Source organism: Acomys russatus, chromosome 4 (genome assembly GCF_903995435.1).
Source record: "Acomys russatus chromosome 4, mAcoRus1.1, whole genome shotgun sequence".
NCBI classification, from domain to species: domain Eukaryota; kingdom Metazoa; phylum Chordata; class Mammalia; order Rodentia; family Muridae; genus Acomys; species Acomys russatus.
The window spans coordinates 57,137,739-57,149,452 of NC_067140.1; the positions used below are offsets into that span (position 1 = coordinate 57,137,739).

General features: G+C 42.7%; 1 protein-coding gene across 1 annotated transcript in view; it reads right to left on the reverse strand.

Annotated features, from left to right (window-relative positions):
* The window catches only part of Ubr1 (ubiquitin protein ligase E3 component n-recognin 1), a 113,208-nt gene extending 102,213 nt beyond the window's left edge, over positions 1-10,995 (reverse strand). Inside the window, exon 1 of the mRNA XM_051144470.1 lies at positions 10,755-10,995. Within this exon, the coding sequence (XP_051000427.1) occupies positions 10,755-10,835 (81 nt within the window). The 5' untranslated portion in view covers positions 10,836-10,995. The remainder of the gene's footprint in view (positions 1-10,754) is intronic.
* Positions 10,996-11,714: the final 719 nt, after the last annotated feature.

Genomic DNA, 11,714 nt, shown 5'->3' on the forward strand with positions numbered 1-11,714 from the left:
ATGGTTGAGGAGTACAAATAATGGCATAATTCTGTACTTTCAAAGCAATTTGTAATAGTTTTATCCTTCATCAACACAAAATAAGAGGTGAATTAATTGGACAGCAAGATGGTAGTAAAAGTACTTGCCATCAGGCAGGTGATCTCGAGATCTGCAGGATCAACATTATCCAAGTCGATACCTGCAAGCTGTCCTCTGACCTGCACATGAGCACTGTGACACATCTATGCCCGTACACATACACACGCACTAAGTAAACGAATAAATGCATAAGTAAAATTTTAAGAGTTTTTTTAAAGAACTGAATTAACTGTGGGTTAGCCACACCCTCAACACAGGTAGAAAGCGTATGGAGACATGTGGTGCTGATATATAATATTCTTTAAGTCTTATTGTCAAATAAAGGCAAAAGGTCTGGTGGTGACGCACGTCTTTAATCCCAGCGCTTGGGAGGCAGAGGCAGGCAGATTTCTGTGAGTTTGCGGACAGTCTGGTCTACAGAGTGAGTTCCAGGACAGCCAAGGCTACACAGAGAAACCCTGTCTTGAAAAAACAAAAGTCCATGTGCTACTGTCTTGAGAACAAACATACCGTATATGCTAATGTTGCAACAGAAGTTGTCTGGGGAAAGGGTCTGGCTAGAGTAGTGGAGTCTAGCACACAGAAGTCCTGGGGTCCACCCACAGCACTGCATTAAACGCAGCATGGTGGCACACAACTAGAACACAGCACTCTGGAAGCAGAAGGTCAAGAGCATCCTCAGCTATACATCACGGTCAAGGCCTGGGCTATAGGAGACCTGACTCATTTTGTTTGTTTTTGTTTGTTTATTTGTTTGTTTTGAGACAGGGTTTCTCTGTGTAATCTTAGCTGTCCTGAATCACTTTGTAGACCAGGCTGGCCTCGAACTCACTAGAGGCAGTACGTAGGCAGGGGGACTGTCTCTGAAGGTTATTGCCAGCCCTTCAGCACCCTTTGCCCCACTCTGTTTCCTAGTCAGTTCCAGAAGTTGAGAAGCTGCCTCAGGCTCCCACCACCAAATAGCATGCCTTCCTGGCCTTGAAAGTAGGAGCTAAAATAAATAAATCTGTCATCTGGTAAGCTGTCTCTGTCAGATGTTTTGTTCCAGCAGAAAGAAAAAAACTAATTTAAACACCTTTTAAATTGTATTCCTCTGTGTGTGTGTGTGCGTGCGCACACAGGTACACATGCTCTGTCTACAGAAATTATTCTTAAATTTATTTAATTTCATATAGCTCAGGTACAAAATTATTCATAAAAGCAAAATACTTAAAACCTTAATGCCCAGGCCGGGCGGCGGTGGCCCACATCTTTAATCCCAGCACTTGGGAGGCAGAGGCAAGTCAATCGCTGTTAGTTCGAGGTCTACAAAGTGAGTCTAGACAGCCAGGGCTATTACACAGAGAAACCCTGTCTTGGGGGAGGAAAAACACCTCACTGGAAGAACAAAAAAAGAAATTGTGCAGTCTCCCATTTAACCGTATTACTCAAGTGTGCAAAAATACCACTTATTGCAATACTTGTAATTAAAGACATTAAAATCTGCCTAAATATCTACAGATAAAAGAACATCCATTAAGGCAAACATACCACTCCTTTCTTGTTCAGTTTTTAGGCCATAGGTTCTCACTATGTAGCCCTGGCTGGCCTGAAACTCTGCTACGTAGCCCAGGCTGGTCTAGAACTTGCAGAGATCCAATGACTCTGCTTCTGAATGCCAGATTAAAGGGATACACCACCACGCCCAGCAGAACATACCATTGTATGAATGCATGACACCACAAAATACTGTTAAGTGATGCAAACTTTGATTAATACAATATTATATTTAATTGTAATTATGTATACTTTAAATTTTCCTACAGCTGTTGCTGGGTATCTGACTTGGGAGTAGAGCATTTGCATAACATATATAAGGCACTGAGTTGATCTGTACCACAAAAATACTAGGTATCCCAACTCCCACAGCCCATGGCTTATTCTACCAAAGCAAATACAGTAAGTACATGGGTCTTTTCACTTTACCCTTCTTTATTTGCTTGATTTCATATTAAACTAAAACAAAACAATAAAGCTTTGGCTTTCCTTTAATCTTTCTCTGGTCTAAATGAAGCCTTTTAGCTGTCTAAAACCTTGGATACTACTAATATTGTTGATGTTTTAAAACTATGTCTCGGTACTGCTTGTTGATTGGTACAGAATGCCTGAATGTGGATGCAAGCAGAGTCCTTCCCACAGGTCTAAACACTAGCTCTCATTACTCTACCCTCCCCCTTAGCTCCTCTTCAAGGCTCAGCTTAAGACACATGTTAATAATCCTTCACTGACTTAAAGCCAGAAAATGTCTCTCCTGTTAATTCCAATACAGCACTCACTACAGATGACATTCATTCCCCACCCCTATCTAATATCATTAATTATAAACACTCATGCATTCACCCAAGGGCTTGGTGCACGATAAAGTAGTTATGTGTATTTGTTTTTTTCTGTTTGAGACAAGGTCTCACTGTGTAGCCCTGGCTCTCCTGAACTCATTTTTGTAGACGAGGCTAGCATCTATCTGCTGGCCTCCACCTTTTGGAGTACTGGGATTAAAGGCGTGTGCTGCCACACCTGGCCATTAAGTTGCTTTAACTTAAATGTCTATAACTAGCCCTTCACATAGACTGGAAACTCCTGAAAAAAAGGAACTACCTTTCAAACCCTTTATACCTACAGGCACAGCCTAAGTACACAACAGACGTTCTCAGTAATCACAATAGTAAGTACTTGTTGCTAGAAACAAAGCAAAATTTGACATTAAGCCTTCATAACTTTGTTTATAGAGCCATTAGAGTAGACGCAGTATAATTATATTCTTTTACAAAAGTTTCCACTGTTGTCACACTGTGGAATTGACTTTTTGTTTTATTTTTTTAATTCCTTAAGAGTTTCATACAGCATGTTCTGATCACATTCAGCTCCTCTACCTCAACTCTTCCCAGATCTGCCTCTCCCTGCTTCCCTACCAACCCAACTTCGTCTTTTTTTATTTTATTTTTTTAATTAAACCCATCAAGACCAATTTGTGCTGCCCAAATATTCTTGGATGCATTGTCTTCCTCTAGAGTGTAGTTGACTTACCAGGGACACTCTTAAAAGAAAACTGTCTCTCCCTTTTCCAGAAGCTAACAGCTGCCAATGACTCTACGGCTGGGTGAGGGCGGATGCCCACCTCCCATCTCCTAGCTGTGATTTAGTCTGGCTTGAGGTTGCTCAGGTTGGTGTATGTTGTTAAAGCCCCTCTAAGTTCTATGTGCAGCCTCCCTGCTGTGCAAAAGACACCGTTTCCTTATAGTTATGCACATCCATAGCCTCCAGCTCCTGTACCCTTTCCAAGCCCTTTTCCATAAGGATTCCTGAGCCTTGGGAGGAGAGGTGGACTTCTGATTGGGGATGTTGTTGTTTGAGATAAGGTCTCACTTGGTAGCCCAGGCTGACCTGAAACTCACTATATAGCTCAGGCCTTGAACTCAGGGTAATTCTCCTGCCTCACCCTCCCAAGTTTGACGACTACAAGTTTGAGCCACTATACCCAGCTCAGAAATATTTTTTCTTTTTCTTCTCTTTTTTTAAAAATTTATTCATTTATCATATGTACACAGGGTTTTGCCTGCATGTACACAAGAAGAGGGTAGCAATCTCATTATAGATGGTTGTGAGCCACCATGTGGTTGCTGGGAATTGAACTCAGGACCTTTGGAAGAGCAGCCAGTGCTCATAACCTCTGAGCCATCTCTCAGTGCCAAGTTTTTCAATTAAAATGTCTGTAATCTCTTTCCAGGTTAAATACACACACACACACACACACACACACACACACACACACACATACACACACCAGTAAAGATGTTTCAGCCAATGACTGAAATGTAATCCTGGATACCATAAGGAAGCAGGAGAAAATTGACTCCTGAGAGTTGTCTTCTGACCTCTACACATACACTAAGGCACATACGTACCTCTACTTCCATACATACATATATACATACAAACGTACACATACCCCACACACACAAAATAAGTAAAAATATAAAATAATTATAGGATCAAGCTATTCAAGAATTATTATTGGTGAATGTTTCATTTTTCTCCTCTTTTGGTTGTTTTTGTTTTCATTTGTTTTTCGAGACAGGGTTTCTCTGTGTAGCCCTGGTTGTCCTGGACTCACTTTGTAGACTAGGATGGCCTCAAACTCACAGAGATCCACCTGCCTCTACCTCCCAAGTGCTGGGATTAAAGGTGTGCACCACCTCCACCTGGCTTCTTTTCGTTATTTTTAGTGTTTTCTTCCACTTGTAACAGGAATTAAATGTTTAAATTGAAAGACCAGAAAAACAAGGGAACAAAAAACCAAACATTTTTTCCACAACATTTGGAATTAAAGGAAAGATTTCCTAATTGACTGTCCATAAAAGAAAAGTTCTCACAACATTTAAACTCCCAGACATTCCAAACATATTCCTCATCCCCATGGAGACTAAAAGATAAATTTGCAACTCTAAAATCTGCAACTACAGATGCCCCTGCGGGAACATCATTCTGAAAAAAGGAACTTGGGTAAATTCATATTTAAACCACAATTTACCCTTCCTAAGTCAACTGCTAGACATCTACAGTCTTCAGAGGCCTGCAACTTCTTTTTTTGTCTTTGTCTTTTGGTTTTTGGTTTTTTTGAGACAGGGTTTCTCTGTGTAGCCTTGGCTGTCCTGGACTCACTTTATAGACCAGGCTGGCCTCGAACTCTCGGTGATCCGCCTGCCTCTGCCTCCGGAGTGCTGGGATTAAGGGCGTGTGCCACCACGCCTGGCAAGCCTGCCACTTCTTAAATTCCCTTTTCTTTTTTTTTCTTTTTTAAACTTTTAAGAATGCTTAAAATGTATTTGTTTGTTTTTTGAGACAAGGTCTCACCATACTGCCCTAGAGCTTGGCCTGTAGATGAGGCTGGTCTTGAACTCAGAAATCAGCCCTGCCCTGTCTCCCAAATGCTGGAATTAAAGGTGTGAGCCATAAAGCTTAGCTGCTGCTTTTTTTTTTTTTTTTTTAAAGGAGAGGCAACAAAAATCTAGAAGCTCTGTAATTTTTCATAGGTGGTACTGAGTTAGCAAGCAGACAACGTTTCTAGGCACCAAGAAGTCTTTGGGTATACAAAGCTTCCTTGTACTATTTGACAAGTTCTTTTTTGTTTGTTTGTTTTTCGAGACAGGGGTTCCTCTGTGTAGCTCTGGATTGTAGACCAGGCTGGCCTCGAACTCAGAGATCTGCCTACCTCTGCCTCCTGAATGCTGGGATTAAAAGCATGCATCACCATGCCTGATGACAAGTTCACATTTTTAAAACTAGGCACCACAGTCTCTACTTTCAAAGACCACATTCTCTTCTTTGGCAGCTATCTCACACTTATGACTTGGAGCAGTCACATGGAGACACACCTGGTCCTATGGACAAGTAAACCTAGATGTAAAGCTTCATTTCCTTTCTATTGAGTTCCATGCAGGCAGCCTTAATCTGATACTTACTCCTTCTTTCATACTACATTTTATTATTCCTGCTAGCCTTGTGCTGTCTGTGAACCTAAATTTCCTATGAATTTATGGCATTAATAGTATAAGTTGGAGCTATACAGAGAGAGCATGACAAGCAAGCCCTCCCTCCTTCCTCTGCTCTTGAGATAAAGCATAAGTGTGCTGCCAAAATCCTGTCTCTCTTGAGCCACAATCTTCCTTTTTCATCCCTGACCACACGTCTGAGTCTTTGGATGAATGTAATGTTTTCCTACAGCTCTTTACACTGCATGACCCACACATTTGCAAAACAACTGAAATGTTTTCTTATATTTCAAAATAAAGCATGTATGCATTAAAAAATGAATAATTGAAAAGACATTCCTTCCTTGTGGCTAATGTCATTTCTAAGCGTGTTTGTGAAAACAAAAGGCTGAAAGGCTTTTTAAGTTTGCCTATAAAAACATATTGAGTGGTTAGAGTCCCACTCTGCTAAGTCAAGTAGACCTTGTTCAGAAGAGCAGCATTAAGTAAACTATTAGAAGGAATACTTAAGAGGATAACTGTAGACTTGGCTCTGGTCAGGGCCTGGATTTCTTCTGGGTAGGAAGTGGGTACTTAAGGAAGCACAGTAACTCTTCTGGAGTCTTCCAGTGGGTTTGTTTAGTACGGCCTATTTCCATGAGCACTCCACTTGTTATAGGGACATAACACTAAGAATGTACCATGCTAGGTGTGATGGTTTGTGAGTTACTGGCCAGCCTAAAGATCCAGCCTCAAGAAAGAAAAAAAACAAAACAAAACAAAACAAAAAAACAAACAAAAACAAAAACAAAAAAAAAACCCCAAGCTCATCAATCTAAATAAAAATAGCTACCACTTCTTTCAAAAGTGCCATGTTAACTCAAGTTACCAGGGAGTCGTGAAGTCTTAATATTTTGTCTTAAGCCACCTGAGACAAAAGGTTAAAGCTTAAAGGAAATTATTTTATAAAATACAGCATAGGATTAATGCCTTTTGAGAAACTGGATCATGTAATGGCAAGGGAGATTTGAAATAGCCTTTAAAGGCAGCACACATTCACTCAGGGCTTCCTCTGAAAGACGACAAAAGTAGAAGCGAGACCAACTAAGAAGCTACAATTGCCAGGTGTGGTGGCACACACCTTTAATCCCAGCACTCAGGAGGCAGGGGCAGGTGGATCTCTGTGAGTTCGAGGACAGCCTCGTCTACAAAGAGAGTTCCAGGACAGCCAGGGCTATTTACACAGAGAAAGCCTGTCCCGGGCGAAGAAGAAGAAGCTACAGTTGTCTAGGCAGCAAATGGTGGCTTAGATTACAAAGACTGAGTGTAAAGACAGAAAGACATTTGTGTATCAAGAGCTACTGTGGAGGTGCCCTGTACTGGGACAAGAATAACAAACCTCTCCATTTGCCTTCCTGCTGTCCCCTCCAAATGCTACCATAAATGCTTAGACCAAAAACTAGAGGTACAGACACCATGTTTTTTTCATTTCCCTTCAACTTTGCTTCTATCACATTTCCAAAATCGTCCTCAAAGTGATATACTTGTGTCTTCCTGTAACAATCCAAGTGTAATCTATTTCTTGGGTTCAATCTCTCTCTCTCTCTCTCTCTCTCTCTCTCTCTCTCTCTCTCTCTCTCTCTCTCCCCCTCGTTTTTTGTGAGACAGGGTTTCTCTGTGTAGCCCTGGCTGGCCTGGAATCACTCTGTAGACCAGGCTGGCCTCGAACTCAACAGAGATCTGCCTGCCTCTGCCAGGGATTAAAGGCTTATGCCCAGCTGCTCTTTTTGAAACAACTATCAAATATGCTAGTGAAGACAAGTAGGCAATTGAGTTTATGCTTCTGATGCTCAGACCATGAGCGATAAGCTGGGAAATGAACATCCAGAGGTAGTATGAAATCACCTATGCACTCAGTGTCCATATAGAAAAATGATCACAAGACCATGCTGAGTGACACCTTGTTGGGGTGTGTAGAGGGGCGGGGGGAGGAAATCAAGTCAAAGAAAGCAGATGTTCTGGCAGACTACCCAATGCCTTCTGGATGTCCAATTTTCTCAGTCCTTGTCATGGAGCCATTAAACTACCCTTTCCTTAAAATGACATGCCATGACACTGCCCTACTTGTATTTCCTCAGCTGTTTGGTCTCTGGGTATACATGTGTGATATGCACACATCACCTTAAAGACATTGTTTTTTGGTTTTGTTTTGTTTTGTGAGACAGGGTTTCTCTGTGTAGCCTTGACTGTCCTGGACTGACTTTGTAGACCAGGCTGGCCTCGAACTCACAGCGATCCGCCTGCCTCTGCCTCCCGAGTGCTGGGACTAAAGGTGTGCGCCACCACGCCCGGCTGATATTGTTTATTCTTATAGCCTCATCCATCAATTCTAAACTGGTAACTTGCAAATGGCTAGCTTACTAAGGCAGGTTTGTGAATATGTACCTTCTTAGACCTGTCGCGCTCTAAGAATCAATTCTCTTGGTGAGTCTTAAGCAGTATCTTTTACAAATGTGCAATAACTCTCAACTACTATTTCACTCTAATTTTTTTAAATGTATCATTATTATTGTTGTGTATGGGCAGAAGAGTGCATGTGCCACAGCATGAATGTGGAGATCAGAGCTGGTGTTAGTATGCACACCATTCTGCTGGCCTGCCTTCAGGCACCTAGAAAGTTTTACGTTATCATTTATCCCTGCCACTGCCAGATAAAAGGACCCCCACTACCCCGCTCACTGCGTGTGTGTGTGTGTGTGTGTGTGTGTGTGTGTGTGTGTGTGTCTTTCTCTAGGCCTTCCTTTCCTTTCCCCCTTATACCAGATCTGCTGGGTGGCGTAATTTCCCAGGAGGTGCACCCTTGGCATGGGCACACAACGGCAATGACCATCAGTATATATCCTATCAGTTGGTTCTAAAGATCAAATTAAGGCACCAAGCTTGTGCAGTAGGCAGCTCTGAGCCATCTTGCCAGCCCATTCTACTTGTTAGATGATGTTAGACATTGCTGTAAAGTTACTAAAATGATTCTGTAGTAACTGTAACTAAAAAAAAAAAAAAAAAAAAAAAGGACTCTAATGAGAATGCTAATCTTCATTAAAGCTCTGTAGTTTCCATCAGCCCCAGCAGTGCTTTGAGGTACAAATTAACCAAGTGGGGTGCTGAGGACTCAAGCTGAGCAGCTTTGGCTCAACAACAAGGGTAGAAAATAGGGAGAATGAAATGGAAAACAGCAGCTTTGAAAAGTACAGGAAGTAGGATGAACTCTGGGGTCAAGCAGAAAGACTCAAGCCAAAAACCGAAGGCTTCACAGTCATAGGTCTGTATCCACTTACACTAGCCTCTCTTAAATCTAAGTCCCTGGTCATTTACAGTATCTGTATCTAGACTGCGTTTCCTGAGGCTACATGACACCACTCCTTGTATCCTTGTAAAGCTTTAAAAAGCCTTGCCCAAAGGAATATATTACTCTTTGAAGGAGTGTTTGCTCCTGTTCAGTTTCTATACCATTATCTCCCCTTCCAAATTAATGGACGCTTTATAGTTTTACTAATAGAGTTCTACAGGGCTAGTGGGAAGAATTGACATAGCAAAGCTTTAAATAAACATTTAAATAAATATCTAGCAACAGAAAACTACAACTCTTCTGACTACAACATAGTTACACTAGATTACAAAACAGCACATGATCCTATCTATGAACCGTTTTATTTTGTTTTAGGTTTTTCAAGACAGGGTTTCTCTGTGTAGCCTTGGCTGTCCTGGACTCGCTTTGTAGACCAGGCTAGCCTTGAACTCAGGGGGTCCACCTGCCTCTGCCTTCCAAGTGCTGGGATTAAAGGCGTGTGCCGCCACCACCCGCCTTCTATTTCTGTTTTTAGATGGAGTTTCACTGTCTAGCCCAGGTTTTGCCTGGACCTCCTGAACCTAAGTGACCCTTCTACCTTAGCCTATAGAGGTCAGAAGAGCCCTGGCCTAGCTTGCATAAGGCCCTGAGTTTGCTCCCCAGCACTCAAAACAAAAACAGAAAGTTTAGCTACTTGGAAACATCTTCTAGGTTCTTGTGCCTTATCAATAGTTGTTTGCATCTGAGCTTCACTGGCAGCACTAAAATGAGTGTCGGCTACTTCTGGGATGCAAGAGGAAGACAGGCAAGTCCTGATCTTGGACATATCCTTATTCCAGCTCTGCTCCTGTTGGGTTTTTATTTTAGACATCCTCTCCAGTTTCTTGGCTTGACTCTCTTGTCTCATAAAACAATGTTCGAGAGCCTGATGGGATAAAGTAAGCCAAGAAAGAGTTTATTAAAACTACTAACGGCCTCACAAATAGGTATGCGTGTATCCAGTGTTTGTGTGGGTGGGTGAGTACCCCACACTTTTCCACATGCAGCTATAGACGAACTGATAAAACATGTCACAATCAATGGCATAAGTTTACTTCAAAAGTAGCTCCCTCCCCTTAGGAGTCTGACCACGTCAGAGCATTTACTTGCTAACATTACCCCACCTTTTAGCCTACTCTGTTAGGACTTTTCCTGCAGTCAAGACTTAAATCTTTTCACACACACCCCCCACTTTATCATTTTTTTAAAAATCCAAGAGCCAAATATATAGATTCCAGTATTCGTTGATGGTATTTCTCTAATTTGAAGTATCCCTTCTTCACATTTAAAAAGCAGTGACAAATGACAAATTTCCCTCACTGGGGGGCCAGACCTAGGGTTCTCAAGATGCTTTTCTATAATGGACATTTGGATACGACATGACAGCCACAACATTCACTGTCACTGTCAAGTCCACCCACCTATGCACTATCACACCTGGTGGTGGTCAACAAGAGGGGTCAGCAATGCGTCTACCGGAAAAAAAAAAAAAAAAAAGGCCTTCCCCACCTAATAACAGCTCGAGCTCTTTCTACTTCAAAATAGAGACGTGCGTGTCTGAGCACATCGAGACTTAATAAATGACAGTCATACTTTGTAGACTTGGCTGGCAGAAACGTGTGTAGGTGACGACTAACTTTATGGGGGAGGGGGGAGGGTCCTTCAACCCTAGGGCTCCCCTTCCCCAGTGCCGCCATAGAAAACGGAGCCCCAAACCCGCCGGGGCACGGCAGGAGGCTCTCGGGGGAGAGGACAAAAGGCGCTAGCGGGTGAAGACTCACCGAGGCCGGCCGCTGAGGGGCCAGAGAAGATTCGGGGCTTACGTCCATCCTCTCGGCTCCGTCCGTCTCGTCGTCCGCCATCTTAAGGGAAATGAACGCCCGCAGTTCCCGACCCCCGGCCACCAGCTAGCGGAAACCTGTGGCCGGCCCGATGCACCAGGGACGACACTTTTACGACGGCCCCTGAAGTCAGGTTTGTCGCAGCACCCGGAGTGGCTTCCGGTCGGCTTCCCGGAAGCAGGCTCCCTACATGCCAGGCCGGACGTTTCCGCCCCCTGGCGTTTAGTCCTGGTTCCCCCGGGATGAGCCCCGAGGGAAATCTAAACAGCTGTCTTGAGCCTTGCACGAGATGTAGGCGTGGTGAGGTGATAAAACCCGGAAACCTAGTCCATTTATCCCTAAGGGAAGACAAACTGGATACAACCCTGTTGTGGAATACCACGTGGAAAGAACAAGACAGATGTACGGACACATCTAGAAACATCGAGGGGGAAAAACGTTGCCATAGACTATATATTTATGAACCTGTGCATCTATTCTTAGGATGGATGGTGTGAATGAAGGAATAGTTCTGAACAGGAGAAAGCAGCCAAGGCCAAGACCAGAGTTGGAGGACAAAGGTGATGAAGAACTAATTTAACATCATCAGTTGTTTTCTTTTTCTTTTTGTTGTTGTTTTGGTTTGGTTTTGGTGTTTTTTGTTTTGTTTTGTTTTACAAAACTAATAATCACTCTGTAGCCCAATCTGGCCTCCAATTCCATGCATTCTTCCCACCTTGGCATTCCAAGTGACAGATGTCAACCACCTGGCCCCTTTCTAAACTGAAAAAAAAAATATATATATATATATATATTTAAAATTTTTAACTGACTTTTGCTATGTGCGTTTGCCATGATTCTTGTTTGGAGGGCAAAGGACAGTTTGAGGGGGTTGGTTCTCTGTCATCTCCCCTGCCATGC